This window comes from Cavia porcellus, unplaced genomic scaffold (genome assembly GCF_034190915.1).
Source record: "Cavia porcellus strain 051 isolate PalLab524CR breed Dunkin Hartley unplaced genomic scaffold, mCavPor4.1 scaffold_17, whole genome shotgun sequence".
Classification (NCBI taxonomy): domain Eukaryota; kingdom Metazoa; phylum Chordata; class Mammalia; order Rodentia; family Caviidae; genus Cavia; species Cavia porcellus.
In genome coordinates, this window is record NW_026947500.1 from 73,483,748 (window position 1) to 73,498,951 (window position 15,204).

The following is a 15,204-nucleotide window of genomic DNA, read 5'->3' on the forward strand; positions in this document are numbered from 1 at the left end:
GTCAGGAGGAATTGGCTCCTTCTGGAACCCAAAGGAGAACTCTCTCCTGGGTGGGTGGGGGGCCCCAGGTTAGGTTGAGCACCCGCCTAACCTAAGAAGACCTCCCGGATCCTTAGCCCCATCGCCTTTGCAGAAACCCTTCTTCCAAATCGGGTCACAGGGACAGGCCGCAGGCTGAGCTGAGGCCGGGTGTTTGAGGGCGAGGTAACCGTCCGGCCGCGGCGGGGTCAGGAAATAAAGCCAGCAATGCCAGAGAGGTTGGCAGAGCCTTCGCCACGCCCGGAGGCCTCTGAGCAAAGCTGGGACCTGGCAAGGTCGCTCCTCCCAGGGTGCCCCGCTGGTGGGCGGCTGCGGACCAGGAGCGGAGCCCTCATTTTCGTTTGGTGTTTGTTTGTTTGTTTGTTTTGGAGGCAGGGTCTCGCTGTGCAGTGCAGGCTGGCCTGGCGCTCCCGTGGTAGCCCACAGGCTGGTCTCGAACTCCCAGCGATCCTCCGCCTCAGCCTCAACAGACAGCGTCTCTTTACGTAATCCAGGCCAGCCCTGAACTTCTTTTGTAGCCCAGGTTGGCCCCTCCCCGCACCCAACTGCCAGTGATCCTCCTGCCTCAGCTTCCCAAATGCTGGGGTTACAGGCCAGCGCTAGTACACCCCGCTCCTCGGTCTTTTTTAAAAAAGAAAAAAAATGCCGCCCCTCCCCGCACCCTGTAAGGAGCGAGGCTCCCTCCTCCGGCTTGGATTTCTGTGTCTGTGCCCTGTTTGGCGTTTACATTCAAGATGCGCCATCAGAAAACCGCTCCTGCGCTTGCCCCTCCCCCTCCCCTGCTCCCTCCCTCCTCTCCCGGCGGCCGGCAGAGTGGCATCCCGCTCAGCCAATGGCGAGGCGCGGATGCTGACAGGAGGCGGGGCCTCCCTCCTCCCGCCCCCGCCCGCTCCCACCCGCGGTGCACAAAGGCTCGCAGGGCCGCGGGACGAGGAGGAGGAGCAGACGGCTCCGGGACCGCGATGCCAAGGGGCAGGGCGACTGCTGGGGCACCCGGAGCCCCCCGCTGACCGCATCGGCCCTGCCCCCCACCCAGGCCTGCAGCAGGCGGCCCGCGGGGCCGGGTGACCTTGCTCGGATGCCCCCGCGAGCGTCCTGCGTGGCCGTGGCCCGGGGACCGCGAGGGCTGCGCGCCTTTGTCCGCCAGTGACGCGGAGGTGAGGGCTTCCCGGGTGCGGCGCGGGGAAGGGGCAGGGGCCGGGTGCTCGGTGCAGAACGCGCTGGGGCTCGGGCGCGGCAAGCCTGCTGGCCCCCCGTTTGTGACACCCGGGGGACCGGGCGGCTGCGGGTGTGGACGGGAAATTTACATAAACGTGTGGGTGAAGGTTTGCATCCCGGAGCAGGGCGGAAGGACGCCCGAAGAGCACAGCCGCCCTCTCCTCCCTGCAACCCTCCTGCCTCAGCCTCCGGCTGCTGGGTGAGGGGCGCCACCACGCCCGGCGTGTTTTTCTGGATTTCTGTGCAGTGCGCCAAGAATTCGGCCCCGGGGCTGTGGCGAGCCCTGCAGGGTCGTCCCGTGATGTCGCCGTCTTGGCTGGTACCTGGCAGGAACAGGGGTGTGCGGGCCGCGCTGGGGACCGCTGCCCAGGGCCGGGGCTGGAGGCGGGGGAGACGCAGGTCCCCGAAGGTCAGCTCACACCCCGCTCCAGGCCGGCTAAGGCCTGGCGGGGACCCTGCTGCAGCGGGGAGCCGGGCCTCGGCCGGCCAGAGAGGACAGGGCGCCTCCGGAAGGGATTTTTTCTCTCATACTGCGTGTCAGCATCCCTCCTCCATCAATGAGTGACGACATTGACCATGAGAGGGGGGGAGCCATTCACCGGAACTGGGGACAGCCTGCCGTGCCCTGGTCCTCGGCCTCCGAGGGGTCCCCCTGTGGTCTCGGGCTGGAGGGACACACCCAGCCACTGCTGGGACCTCAGGCAGGTCACAGATGGGCTACTGGCGGTGGGAGGAGCTAGTCACAGTGACGGAGCCCAGACAGGGCTCTTCCCTTTCCCTTCCTTTGTGTTTTTGTTTTGTTTTGTTTTTCCCTTTTACTGACACCAGGCATCAAACTTAGGGACTTGCGTTTGCCAGGCAGGCGCTGGGCTGCTGAGCTGCATCCTGGGCCTTTGATTTTGCTTTTCTGAGGCCGGGTCTCACTATGTCACCCGGGCTGGCCCTCCTGCCTCAGCCTCCCTCATGCTGGTGTGACGGGTGCCCGTCACCAGCCTGACTCTGCTTCCTTTCCTAACAGCTTTGCCCAGCCTTGAGGTCAGGTCATTCTCAGGGCATTATGGGAAGCGGAGAAGCTTCCCTGACCTCTGCCCGGGAATGCAACTCCAAACCCCTGTGCACACTGAGTGCCTCCAGGGGGTGAGGGGAGGTGGGTCCCCAGATGTGAACTGAAAGGAGGGGGCCCAATATCCTGGAATGTGATACCTGGAGCGTCTCAGAGGGGTCCTCTCCCATTCAACGGTCTCATTACAGACAGGGAAACTGAGGCACAGAGGTGAAGGGTTTGGGAGTCTGTCATTCCTTGAGGTAGATATAAAGCCAATTTCCCTTGCCTGCTCTGATTCTGTCACAAGCCAGCAGGGTGCTGAAGCCAGGACCCAGTGCCTACCCCGGGCAGAGGCTCAGCACAATAAAAACCAAGCCTGCGTTGTATGCTTGATAATGATTTTAATCTGACTTGGAAGGCCCAAGCTCTTTCCACATCGCTTTCTTAGCCCCAGCATCTGCAGGTTGTCAAGATTTATGAAAGAATACAGGGCAGGGCAGATGACCTGGGGCAGGGAGAAGAGAGTTGGAGTGGGCCAAGTGCTTTTTGAAAGTGTCAGTACGTACTGGGAAAATGAACCGACCATAGCAGTCATTCACACTTTAGTCTAAATTACTGTTGTTGTTGATTTCATTGTTTCTTGGGTGAGGGCCAAAGTAAGAGAGCAAGAGTGAATCTGTTTTGATAATTGCTTGTTCTGGGGAGAGTGAGCTTCAGAGGTCTCAGTGAAGAGGAGTTGGTAGCAGGAGGCTGAGGTCCTAACCTGGGTTCAAACTCCATACCCACCCGGAAGCCCTCAGCCCCTCTCTGCCTATTGCTTCATCTGTGACACGAGGATACAGGCAATGACTCAATGAGATGACGCACAAACTCCCTGCAGATCCACCCCCTTCCCCCGATGCTGCAGACAGAGGGAGGGGTGGTTCCTGCCATCCTTGCCAGTGAAACCCATTCGTCCTTCAGGGTGCTTCCTGCCTCAACCAGCCCCTCTCTCCGGCTCCCATGGGGACCACGGAGGCCACGCTCCGGATGGAGAACGTGGATGTGCGGGACGAATGGCAGGACGAGGATCTTCCCAGGTAGGATGGGGGTGGGGCTGGGCCACGCATGGCCCAGCACCCGGGGAGGGGGTGGCCCAAGGGAGGTGCTGCCAGCGTCGTTGAGAGCCTCTCGTGCCATCAAGGTGCTAGCGGTGCACGCCTGTCACCTCAGCTTCTTGGGAGGCTGAGCAGGAAGGCCACAAGTTCCACTTAGCAACTTAGTGAGACCTTGATTGGAAGCAAAATGTATTAAAGGGCTGGGGATACAGCTGAGTGCCAGGGCCCAGGGCTTGGGTCTCAGTACTACAAAAATAAAAATAAAATAAAATTTAAAAATAAAACGGCTGGGACAGGTGGGTGCCAATTCCCCCCAGGCTCTGCAGGGTCCCCTAGCTGCACTGCAGCTCAGCAAGGCTGATTTTGGATTCGCTTCCCGCCTCTGGAATTACGAAGCTGAGTCGTAGGAGGTTTTGGGGGGCTGGGTCTGTGGGGATCTGTCACAGAAGCTGTGCTGTGTGTGAGTCCTTTCTGTTCCTATGATGATTTGGCAGAGGCAGCTCGCTTGATAAAGAAAAGAGGTTCTAGGAGCCAGAAATGGGAGCAGAAAGAGGAGGAGGAGGAAGCCACAAGGGGCGGGTGCTGGGCACTTTAACGGATTTCTTAGGACACTCTGAACAGCCAATCAGAGTGCCCCGAGAACTCTCTTGGGGCCTTCAGAGGCCACGCCCCCAGTGACCAAAAGGCCTCCCCTTAGGCTCCGCCTCTTAAAGGTGTCAGCGTGTCCCAAGAACCAAGCTGCCAACACCTACACGTCTGGGGGGACAAACTCAACCATCGCCTGTGCTGGACACTTTGTGTGGTTATCTGGTCTGTCCCTCTCTTCCCACCAAACAGAACCCCCCCCCCACACACACACACCCAAAGCTCCGTGCAAATGTCCTGGGCTCAACCCTAGTGACTTGAAAAAAATTTAAAAATTTAGAAAAATAAATAAAAGCTGTCTCCCCAAGCCTGCTGGGGATGGAACAGGGCTGAATGCAGCTGTAAATGGGGACCAGGCCAGCTGAGCGGGAGCCAGGGTGTCTTTCCAGTGAGTCCCCCAGCTGCAGGGTCCCCGGCAGGACAGTGGGCTCCTGTGCACACCATGCCCTGTGACGCTGCCAGCTGGAGCTGCGCCCGTGAGGCCCGTGAGTCCTCTGCCTCCCGTCTCTCGTCCCTCGGGGAGGAATGAGCACAGCTCCTCAAGGCGAGCCCAGCGGCGGCCACACAGGGCCGTGGGCTCCAGGCAGTGCTGGCCTGTGCTCCCAGCCCTTTCCATTTTTTTTGTCTTGAGTCAAGGTCGTGAAGTCACTCAGTTGCCCAGGCTGGGCTCAGACTCACAGTCCTCCTGCCTCAGCCTCCCAGGGCATGCCGGGCAGCGCACCACACACTCCTTTGCTTAGGGCCTCCTCGGCGCCCATGACTTACCGATGCCTTGGGCTGCACAGCCGTGGGCCCCACAAGGGAAGATTCGGGTTTGATCACAGAGTCCCCCCTTCCTCGGTGTTTGCCTTTTGGGTCTTCAGCTGGGGAGTCCCTGAAGCTACAGACCCCCCAGATTCTCAGTGAAAACTTGACTGAATAACTAAGTGTTAATTCACACAATGCAGAAACATACCCACAAAGCCAGGCACGTCCTCATCCAGCACTCGGGAGGCTGAGACAGGAGGATCGCTGGGAGTTTGAGACCAGCCTGGGCTCCAAAGTGAGCTCAGGGCCAGCCTGAGCTGCCCGGTGAGACCCTGTCTCAAAAAGACAAATAAATAAACATGCTAATGAAAAGACATTAATAATACATTTTCATATTTTAAAAATGCTATGTAGGTAGGAAAAAACTAGGCCCAGTACAGATTAAAATCAAAGAACTGAGTGTGAAACTCGGGGCCGCAGTCCCAGCCCTTGGTGTCTCTTAATTCTTTTGAGAAATTTTTTTTCTCTTGGTCTTTTTGTGAGACGGTATCTCTCTGGAGCTCAGGCAGGGCTTCAACTTGCAGAGATTCTCCTGCCTCAGCATCTTGAGTGCTGGGATTACAGGCGGGCAGCAGGACCTCTGGCTGTATTTTTTAATCTTTGAGAAAAGTTCTCGCTAAGTCGCCCAGACTGGGTTTCCATTTGAGATGCTTCTGCCCCAGCCTCCCGAATCATTGAGATAATTTTGTTGAAATTTGTTTCTTTTTTCTTTTTGTCCCCAAAATAAAATGGACTTTAAAAAAACAGTCATGTGCCATCAGCCACGGTACTTTTTAATGTATTTGCCTGCCACACGGATCCCAGCTTGTCAGAGGTGGCATCCACTGGGTCACCTCATGGAGAATTCGATTTACATTTCAGAGGGGACAGAGTCACAGCACAGTGGGAGACAAAGTCCTTGTTCTGGCGGGGCCTCAGCTTGCTCTGTCCGAGACTCCCTCTAAGCCAGGCGCAGTGGTGTAAGCCAAGCCGGTGATCCTGGCACTCTGGGAGGCTGAGGCAGGAGGATCTCAAGTTCAAGCCTGGGCAACTTGTGAGACCCTGGGTTCTACCCCCAGTTCTGACAAATTAAAAATACAAATACAAGTTTAAGAAGCAAAGAGTCCTGAGAAGCATCCGGTTAATCTGACGATTAGAAAGGGGTCCCCGAGCACGGATGTTGTGACTTCCCAGGAGGTCCCACATCTGACTGTTTTGTTGACCTCTTGCTCTGTCTGCTGCCCTGACCGTGTCACACCTGCCGCCTGGATGTCGCTGTCTGCTCGTTGGGGTCGCAGGCCACTCCCAGAGGAGGCCGGCATGGAGTTGCTGGGGAGCCCCGGGGAAGAGGCGTCCTGTAAGTCTACACCCAGAGGTGGGCGTGGTGGCTGGGGGGCCGGGGGCCCGCCCCACCTGGGACAGAGCCCAACTCCAGGGTCTTGGCCCACCAGAAAGGGGTGCGCCTGGCCTGAGGCCACACAGCACCCCGCCCTGCACCCTGCCGAGCCAGGAGGCCAAGCTGTGTGGGGACCTTGCTGTGTGGACTCCACCGTGGGCCTCCAGCAGGGCGTGGACCTGGGGACCCTGGGGGATCACACACCAATAACAGTGCCTGCTTCCTGCATGCGGAGCCCCAATAAGCCCCAAATCTGTGCTCCTCAGAAACCAGCCAAGGTTCCTTTGCAGTTGGGAAAGATCGGAGGAGTGGGGCTTAGTTGTTCTTAGTTGGTGCAGAAGGCAGAACTCAGGGCCTTTGCACCTGCCAGGCAAGTGCTCACCACTGAGCCACCAGCCTGTGAAGACCAGGAGACTGAGCCGTGGGAGGGTCACCCCGATCTCTGCCTCGGTGGTCACGGCCTCTTCTCCCCACATGTCTGTCTGTCCTAACCTTCCCTTCAATGGGACAGCAGTCACTGGACATGCTAGGACCCGCCCTGTTCCATCTGTGACAAACCCGCTCGATGGACTGGTTCGTTTGTTTCCTGGTGTTTGAGACCGGCTCTCACTGCAGCCCGGCTGGCTTTGAGCTCACTGGGATCCTCCTGCCTCAGCTTCCCGAGTGCCGAGTGCTGGGGTGCCTGGAGAGCAGCCCTGCGCCCCACACCTCCTGCTTCTTTGTATTTAGGGCAAATTCCATTGATGTTTTTGTTTTTGCCTTTTTTTTTTTAATTAAGGCCAAATTCCACTCGCTTTCAGGGCTTGAGAATAATCCTCTTTGGCTCCAGTCTCAGCCCTGAGGGCCACGTGCTGCTGCCGTCACCGCCTCCCTGCTTCATGCTGTCCCTGCTAGTGACCAGTGTCACGTCCACACACCCGCAGCCTGTCCTGCACTGTGGCCTGCAGTTTTACCCCTGTGGGAGGAGAGAGCACAATTTGTTATGTTTTGTTTTTAATCTTTTTGAGACAGGGTCTCGCTATGCAGCTCAGGCCGGCCTTGAGCTCACTTTGTAGCCCAGGCTGGTCTCGAACTCACAACAATCCTCCTGCCTCAGCCTCCCAGTGCTGGGATGACAGGTGTGAGCCGCCACGCTTGGCTGAGAGCAAATTTTTTACCAAATTCAGTAAATTCACCTCCTGAGCCCCACTTCCCATGAAGAAGGTAGGGGGCCCCGGAGACTCAAACTGGAAATGCTCCTGCCTCAGCCTCTGGGGAGGCTGGGGTGACGGGCTCTGGGGAAAATGTGGCGCCAATTCCTCCTGAAGCTCAGCTCCCAGCTGAGGGGAAGAGATCCAAGAGGTCCATGAAGCGAGGCCAGGGGACGCGGCCAGGGTCCCCCGGAAAGTCCATCTCTGTTTTGGACTTTGCCTTGGGGACACGGGGTGGCTTTGCCCCCGGGCTCACTTCCCAGGACCAGCTCTGCTCAGCCTGATCTCGGCTTGGCTTAACCCCGGGAAGAGGGAAACTGCTTTCAGAGGGGACAGGTTAGGCGCGGCGGTGGGTGCCGGGCGGCCCAGCACTCGGGAGGCTGAGGCAGGAGGGTCAGCCCTGTGCCTTCCCGGGCCCGCAGCCCCGCCCAGCGTGCTGAACTTCGGTGGAGCCCATCGGAAGAGGAAGACGCTGGTGGCCCCCGAGATCAACATCTCCCTGGACCAGAGCGAAGGCTCCCTGCTGTCCGATGACTTCCTGGACACCCCCGATGACCTGGACATCAACGTGGACGACATCGAAACCCCGGATGAGACCGACTCGCTGGAGTTCCTGGGAAATGGGAACGACCTGGAGTGGGAAGGTGAAGGTTGAGGGGCTCCTCGGGGCGCCCCTGCCCACATCCGGAACCGTCCAGGGGCCCAGGCTCTCCCTCGGGGCCCAGAGCTCCTGTGGGAAGGTCGTCGTCCTGCAGTTGCCTGTTTTCCTGTGTTCTTGTTTTTGTGGGAAGCCTGGTTTGAGAGGAAGCCCAGGCTGAGCTCCGACTCAGAGATCCTCCTGCCTCAGCCTCCCGAGTGCTGGGAGGACAGGCGCGCCCTGCTGGCTCACTGTTTTCCTGTGCCCTTGTGAGTGTCGTGGGGAACACGAGGTCCCCTGGACCAGTCCTGACTGTGGCACTGGGGTCACGGGGACCAAATGACTGACAGACACAGACCCTGCCAGTGACAGGGGGTGACTGAGGAAACCTGCACACACAGGGCACTGGCCTGGGTGACAGGGGAAGAAGAAGCCCCGTCTGGGGACACACGTGGCTGTCCATGGCTGGAGTGAGTGGGGGCCAAGGACGCTGCTCAGCACCCTGCAGTGCCCAGGATGCCCCACAGGGAACCTGGCCTCAGTGTCCCCAGGGCCATGAGCAGAGGCCTGGCTGAGGCTCCCCGAGCCGGGTCTGGTCTCCAAGGCGGCCAGGCCAGCTGGGCGCTGTCACTGGAGCTGAGGTCCTGTGTGATGGGCCTGGGTCAGGGAGCCAGGCAGAGATGGGGAGGGACACAGCTTCCGTGGGACTCCGAGGTCCCCAGGAGGAGTCGGGCTGACGTCCCGGAGCCACCAGGGCCTCACACATGCTAGGGAAGGTCTCACTCTCAAGCCACACCCCAGGCCCTTTTTATTTTTTAGATTGAGACAGAGTCTGGCTAATTTGCCTAGGTTGGCCTCGAACCCAAAACCCTCCTGCCTCAGCCTCCCCAGTAGCTGGAATAGCAGACATCCATCACTGCCCCCGGCTCGGGTGTGTTTTTTCTGAACTCCCAGCCATGATTTTTCTCCCAACCAACCGCCCTGATGCAGTCAGTCAGCAAAATACAGGGGAAGAGCTCTGACCCGGGGCCAGGAGGGAGAGAACAGAGCAAAAGGCCAGCAGATGGGTGGGCGCTGACACAGAGGGCCCCGGGCCGCTCCTCCGGGTCCTCAGGCTCCGATGCGCACATTGTGGGAAGGAAGGTGGCCGGGGAAGTGACCGTCCAGAGGACAACGGTGGGGAAGGCGCAGGGGGTGCAGGACGCCTGCCGCCTGAAGCGCAGTCCTGGGGGCTTCCTGGAGGTGGCGGTGTTTGCACCAGCAGGAATCAGGAGAGGAAGGTGCCCGGGCCGGGGTTAGGGTGACATCCGACTCCAAGTCCCCTCCGCCCACCTCCCCCAGATGACACCCCTGTGGCCACCGCCAAGAACATGCCGGGGAACAGCGCAGACCTGTTCGGAGACGGCGCCACAGAGGAGGGCGGCGCGGCCAACGGGCGGCTGTGGCGCACGGTGATCATCGGGGAGCAGGAGCACCGCATCGACCTGCACATGATCCGGCCCTACATGAAGGTGGTCACCCACGGAGGTGAGGCCCGCGGGGGCCCGGGGAGGCGGCCCGGCCCCGCAGCGCGCTCAGCCGCCCCCCTCCGCAGGGTACTACGGGGAAGGCCTCAACGCCATCATCGTCTTTGCCGCCTGCTTCCTCCCGGACAGCGGCGCCCCCGACTACCACTACATCATGGAGAACCTGTTCCTGTGAGTCCCGGGGCGGCGGGGCCAGGGCTGGGGGCCTCGCTGGGGCTCAGGGGTGCCGCCCGGGGCCAGGGAAGGCAGGGCGTGAGCACACCGCCTAGGCGCCAGCAGCCGGCTGTATGTTAGTTTGTCTGGTTTTGTATTTTTTTTGGAAGCAGGTGTCACTAGTCTGCAGCCCAGGCTGGCCCGGAGCTTGTGCTGATCCTCCTGCCTCGGCCTCCAGTGCTGGCACTGTAGGGGTGCATCACCGCGCCCACATAGCAGCCTGTTTTATGAGGGTCACTGTATTGTGACCACCATCAGCATCACGAATTCTAGGCCAGCCTGAGCTACCCCACACGCCCCTGCCTCAAAAAAAAAAAAAGGCGGGCATGGCGGGAAAGGCGGCTTGCTGGTCCCCAGGGAGAGGCGGGCCGCAACGCCCGGCCCCACCCCTGGGGCGCCCGCTCCCAGCCTGCGTTGGGCTGACCCTGCACCCTTGGGGTGCGAGGCTTGGAAGGAGCCGGGCGCCTGGTCTGCACCCCGCGTTCCGGGCAGCGCCGGCCGCGTCCCGACCCCGCTCGCCCGCCTCCCGGCCAGGTACGTGATCAGCAGCCTGGAGCTGCTGGTGGCCGAGGACTACATGATCGTGTACCTGAACGGCGCCACCCCGCGGCGGCGGATGCCGGGCCTCGGCTGGCTGAAGAAGTGTTACCAGATGATCGACCGGAGGTGAGGCGGGGGAGGACCCGGGCCTCGGGCAGAGAGCGGCTCGCCTGTTACCCGCCCCGAGGCTGAGTCAGGAGGGGCGCCTGGGCGCCCTGGTGAGCTGGAGGCCGGCCTGCCCTGCATAGGGACACCTTGTCTCAAAACCCCCCAGGACAAAACTGAAAGTGAATTCACCCAGGCCGAGCGACCCTGAGCCCACAAGCGGGGCCACCACACTGATTGGCAGCCTCAAACTCACAGAGATCCTCCTGCCTCAGGCTCCTGCCGGGCCACCGGGGAGAAGCCGTGGGGTCCTGAGTCTGGTCCTGAGTCTGGTGGCGGCTGTAGTCCTCGGTGGCTTCAGCTTGTCAAATTGTCACCCAGCCTTCTGCCTCCAGTTGTCACAGGGCCATCTCACCACGTGGCTGTCTGAATCCAAATGTCCCTTTTTAGGATCTGATGAAGGGACCATTTTTTCCTCTAACTCGATTTATGACAAGTTGGGTTTCCCTGTTTCCAGGTCAGGTCACAGGCTATTACCGCCCCGTCAGAGATGTTCATATGATCGCCTCTCACCCTCCCCTCTACCCACCTCCAGGTGTTCCATTCCCCCTGACACTGAGCCTCTATGCCTTCCCCAACCTGGAACCACATCCTCTAATGACACCGGGTCTGTCCTGGGAGGGGGACCCTGCAGCGTGTGTCCTTTTGTGACTCGGTTCCCTGAGCAGCAGGCCTCGAGGTCCATCGTGCTGTGGCAGGTGTGGAGTTGCCTTCCTTTTCCTGGCTGAATAATATTCCAGCCATTAGATGGACCTGACCTTGTATGTGTCCATTCTCCTGTCAGTGGGCACCGGCCTGTGTCCACCTCTTGATTATCATCAGTAACTTCGGAATGATTTTAAAATTGGTCCAGGCAGCATGTCCATGCACTTGGGTCAGCGGAGAAACTCAAAGGCCATTTTGGCCCCTTTTTTTGCGCTAGAGTGACCACATGATCGTAGCTGCTTTAAACACTGACCACCTGATCATTCTGCTCTGCCCTGTAGGGATCTTTCCCTCCCCACCCACTGTGGACTCTTAGGGACACAAGGGCTGTGTCTGTGTCCCCCATGGGACCCACAACCCCTGGAATGGGGTAGAGATTTGACTCTGGGAGGCTGAGGCAGAAGAATCACACATTTGAGCCCGCCTGGGAAGCTTAGCAACCTAGCGAGAATTAAAAAATGGTTAAAGGGGCTGGAGATGCAGGTGTGAGGGGCAGAGAGTGGTGCGTGGCTCTGTGCCTCCTGGGCTCCCCCTCCCTGAGGCCCGCCCCAGAAGGTCATCCTGTTCCCTCTGTGTCCTATGCAGACTGCGGAAAAATCTGAAGTCCCTGATCATCGTTCACCCATCCTGGTTCATCCGGACCGTGCTGGCCATCTCCCGGCCCTTCATCAGGTGAGCCGAGGAGCTGGGGCCATGCTGGTCCCATGAGGCTGTGGTGTGGACCTGGGTGTGTTTCGATGCACTGGCAGCTTCTCTGGCACCCAGAGGCATTACTGCCTCAAGCCATCTAAAATGTTATGTGTGCTGAGTGGCAGCGATCTGGGAATGCAAAATGCTCCAAAACCACAAGTCTTCTTTGAGACCCAGCACATGTGTGACCCAGGCGTCCCCAGGGCCACCTTCAGGTTCAGTGATTCATAGGACTTGAAAATGCTGTGATGCACTCTGTTATGGTTTATTCTAGAGTTAAGATCCTGATTGGACTGGAAGAGGAGGGAGAGAGAGAAGGGAGCCCTAGGTCCTAGCTGTGTGGTGACACACACATGGCATCCCAGCACTCTGGGAGGCTGAGGCAGGAGAATCTCAGGTTGGAGAAATTTAGGAAGACGTTGTCTCAAAATAAGAAATTAAAAAGTGCTGTGGGGGTGTCACTCAGGGATAGAGCCCAGCAATATGCAGGGACCCCGGCTTGCATCCCCAGTACCACAGAAAGCAGATGAGCAGTGACAGGAATAATCCAAAACCGTCCCTGTCACCAAGCACGGAAGGGTTATACGCCTTCTTCCCAGGGCAAGGCGTGAGGCTGAGCTCAGGTGCTGGCCTCTGAGGGAGTGTGGGCCTGTGGGTGTTGCCGAGGCTGCACGGAGGCTGCCCTCACACCTCTCCTCCCACCAGTGTCAAGTTCATCAATAAGATCCAGTACGTGCACAGCCTGGAGGAGCTGGAGCAGCTCATCCCCATGGAGCATGTGCAGATCCCGGACTGTGTCCTCCTGTGAGTGGCAGGGCGATCCCCGCCCAGACGCCCCGGGTCCCCACTGCCAAGGCCACCAATGAGCAGCGCGGTGTATGCTCTGCACCCCAGACCTCCAGAGGGGTCCACCGTGAGCCTGGGGTGGGACTGGAGCCGTCTCCAGCACCATCCTACCCTGTTTCCTGTTTTCAAACTTTGGTAAAATACACAGAACACAAAAGTGGCTGGGGAGGCTGAGGCAGGAGGATCTCTGTGAGCCCCGGGCCACAGGACTGAGTTCTACGCCCTCTGCTGTCTTTCAGGTATGAAGAGGAAAGAGTCCGAGCCAGGAGAGAGAGGTCAGTGCAGACCGGGCTCCATGACAACTCCGCAGGGCTGAGCGGGGCTCTCCTGGGGACAGAGGGGTCCCCCGGGGCTGTGCTCAACCGGGCCCAGTGACTGACCCCCAGGAGGCTCACGGCCCTCCACGATGGCTTCCCGGTGCTGCTGGAAGCGGATGTGTGCAATAGCGCTAAGCGCTTAGCACAGGGTGTGGGGCGCACGCCTGCAGCCCCAGCACTAGGGAGGCTGAGGCAGGAGGGTTCCAAGTGTGAGCCCAGCCTGGAAATTAAGTGAGAGCCTGTCTGAAAATTAAAAGGGCTGGTTGTAGCTTGGTGTTGAGTGTGGCTGGCTTCTGTTCCCCAATACGAAAGAGAGAGAGAGACAGACCGACAGAAAGAAAGAAAGACAGATAGATCGGTCTTCAACCTGTCCTTAGGCTTCTAGCCAGCTCACCAGAGGGGCCGGGGCAGCCCAGAGGCCCCAGCCCAGGACGGCAGGCCACCTCCTGTCACCTGGCTCTGTCTGTCCACAGCTCCAGGCCCCAGCCAGAGTTTGTCCTACCCAGGCCTGAAGAAAAGCCAGACGCAGTGCTGGACGAAGACGGGTAAGCACTAGGTGACCATGGGGACAGAAGGTGACAGTCACCAGGGCCTGCCAGTCCCACGGAGAGAAAGTCAGGACCTGGCTGCAGAGGCAAAAAATGAATTGGGTGACCGGGCACGGTGGCGCACACACCTGTAATGCACTTGGGAGGCTGAGGCAGGAGGGTTGCGGTGAGTTTGGGGCCAGCCTGGGCTACACAGTGAGACCCTGCCTCAAGACAGTAAATACAAAAGTGGACAATTCATGGGACACCTGGTACATAAAATTGTACAAACATCACCACCATCTAGTTCTAGAATATTTTTTAAAAATTTTTTTGTGTTTTTGTGACAGGGTCTCTATGCAGTCTAGGCTGGCTTTGAGCTAACTTTGTAGCCCAGGTTGGTCTCAAACTCACAGTGATCCTCCTGCCTCAGCCTCCCGAGTGCTGGGATGACAGTCATGAGCCACCATGCCCGACTAGTTGTAAAATATTCTGATACCCCAAAAGGACATGCTGTCTCCAGTAGTTGCTTCTGTCCTCAGGGTCCCCTGGAGTTCCCTCCTCCCTCTCCTCTATGCATCCAGCATGCATGGAAGACCAAGTTTTGCCCTCCAGAGAAGGTTCTGGAAAGTGACTTTGTCTAGGCTCTAGGGTGCTCAGCCTGTCCACATCCAGCAGACTCTGAGCAACATAGTGGGTTCATTTTTGCAGCAGTATAGGGCCTCAACCCACTTCCTCACCACCGTACATCCTGGCTTATTTGTTACACAGCAAATCCTCGCTGACACTTGCATCATGGGCACCAGACCAGGACAAAGCAGTATCAGCCCTCCTGGGGCTCGCAACCTCAGTCAACAGGTGGGAAATGTCCGATTCTTTCAAAACAGGCAACTGACTCTAGGCTGCTTCCCTCTCCCACAGGTCTGCTCCTGCCACAGACGACCAGGAAACAAGGTAGGTGGGGTGCAGCGTGGTGGGGGCCTCCCTGGAAAGAAGGGACGGATCCTGTCCCAGGGCTTCCAGGGGGTGGAAGACCCTGCAGCAGGGAGCCAGAGAGGCCGCGGTTACCATAACGGGGCAGCTTTCCCTGCACAACTCCAGGGCGCGCTGTTACCCAGACAGGGTCCCAGCAGGTGCCAGGGCCCAGCTCCCCATGCGGTCACTTTGTCAGCCTGCGACGGGCCTGGAAACCACAGCACGCTCCCCACTCTCTGCAGCAGCTCTGGAGTCTGAACTTTCCCCTGAGCGCCTGCGTCCTGGCTGCCCCGAGGCCCCGAGCCCACAGCACACGCTTCCCTTCCCTTCCTGTCCGAGGGCACCTGGCTGCAGGATTCACCATGTTTTTGATCATGTCTCGTAAAGACACTGAGGAACGAGGACTCCAGAGCTGCTGCAGAAAGCAGCCAGGGTCAGGGCACAAGTGTGTTCAAAACAGTGAGGATTCGGAGGATGCTGGTGGCTGTGCGTTTTTCACTATGATTAATATTGCCTTTAGTTTTATTTTAAAGCCACCATGTATTTTGATCCCATATCTTAGGGTGTCTCATAGGAGCAGCAGGGTAACCGCGGGGCCCAGGAAGCCGCAGCCTGAGAAAGAAACCTCAGACATGGGGCAGATCAGT

At 58.9% G+C, this 15,204-nt stretch overlaps 1 protein-coding gene across 2 annotated transcripts in view; it reads left to right on the plus strand.

The window, feature by feature from the left end:
- Positions 1 to 925: 925 nt before the first annotated feature.
- Positions 926 to 15,204, plus strand: part of Atcay (ATCAY kinesin light chain interacting caytaxin) — a 19,797-nt gene continuing 5,518 nt past the window's right edge. The window contains exons 1-12 of one of the 2 annotated variants that reach the window (XM_063228911.1): positions 926 to 1,196; positions 3,266 to 3,381; positions 6,129 to 6,187; positions 7,839 to 8,060; positions 9,395 to 9,580; positions 9,648 to 9,750; positions 10,327 to 10,458; positions 11,788 to 11,874; positions 12,598 to 12,696; positions 12,978 to 13,013; positions 13,529 to 13,600; positions 14,504 to 14,536. In XM_063228911.1, the coding sequence (XP_063084981.1) occupies positions 3,305 to 3,381; positions 6,129 to 6,187; positions 7,839 to 8,060; positions 9,395 to 9,580; positions 9,648 to 9,750; positions 10,327 to 10,458; positions 11,788 to 11,874; positions 12,598 to 12,696; positions 12,978 to 13,013; positions 13,529 to 13,600; positions 14,504 to 14,536 (1,106 nt within the window). In that variant the 5' untranslated portion in view covers positions 926 to 1,196; positions 3,266 to 3,304. The remainder of the gene's footprint in view (positions 1,197 to 3,265; positions 3,382 to 6,128; positions 6,188 to 7,838; positions 8,061 to 9,394; positions 9,581 to 9,647; positions 9,751 to 10,326; positions 10,459 to 11,787; positions 11,875 to 12,597; positions 12,697 to 12,977; positions 13,014 to 13,528; positions 13,601 to 14,503; positions 14,537 to 15,204) is intronic. The other variant, XM_063228912.1, reaches the window with a different exon arrangement.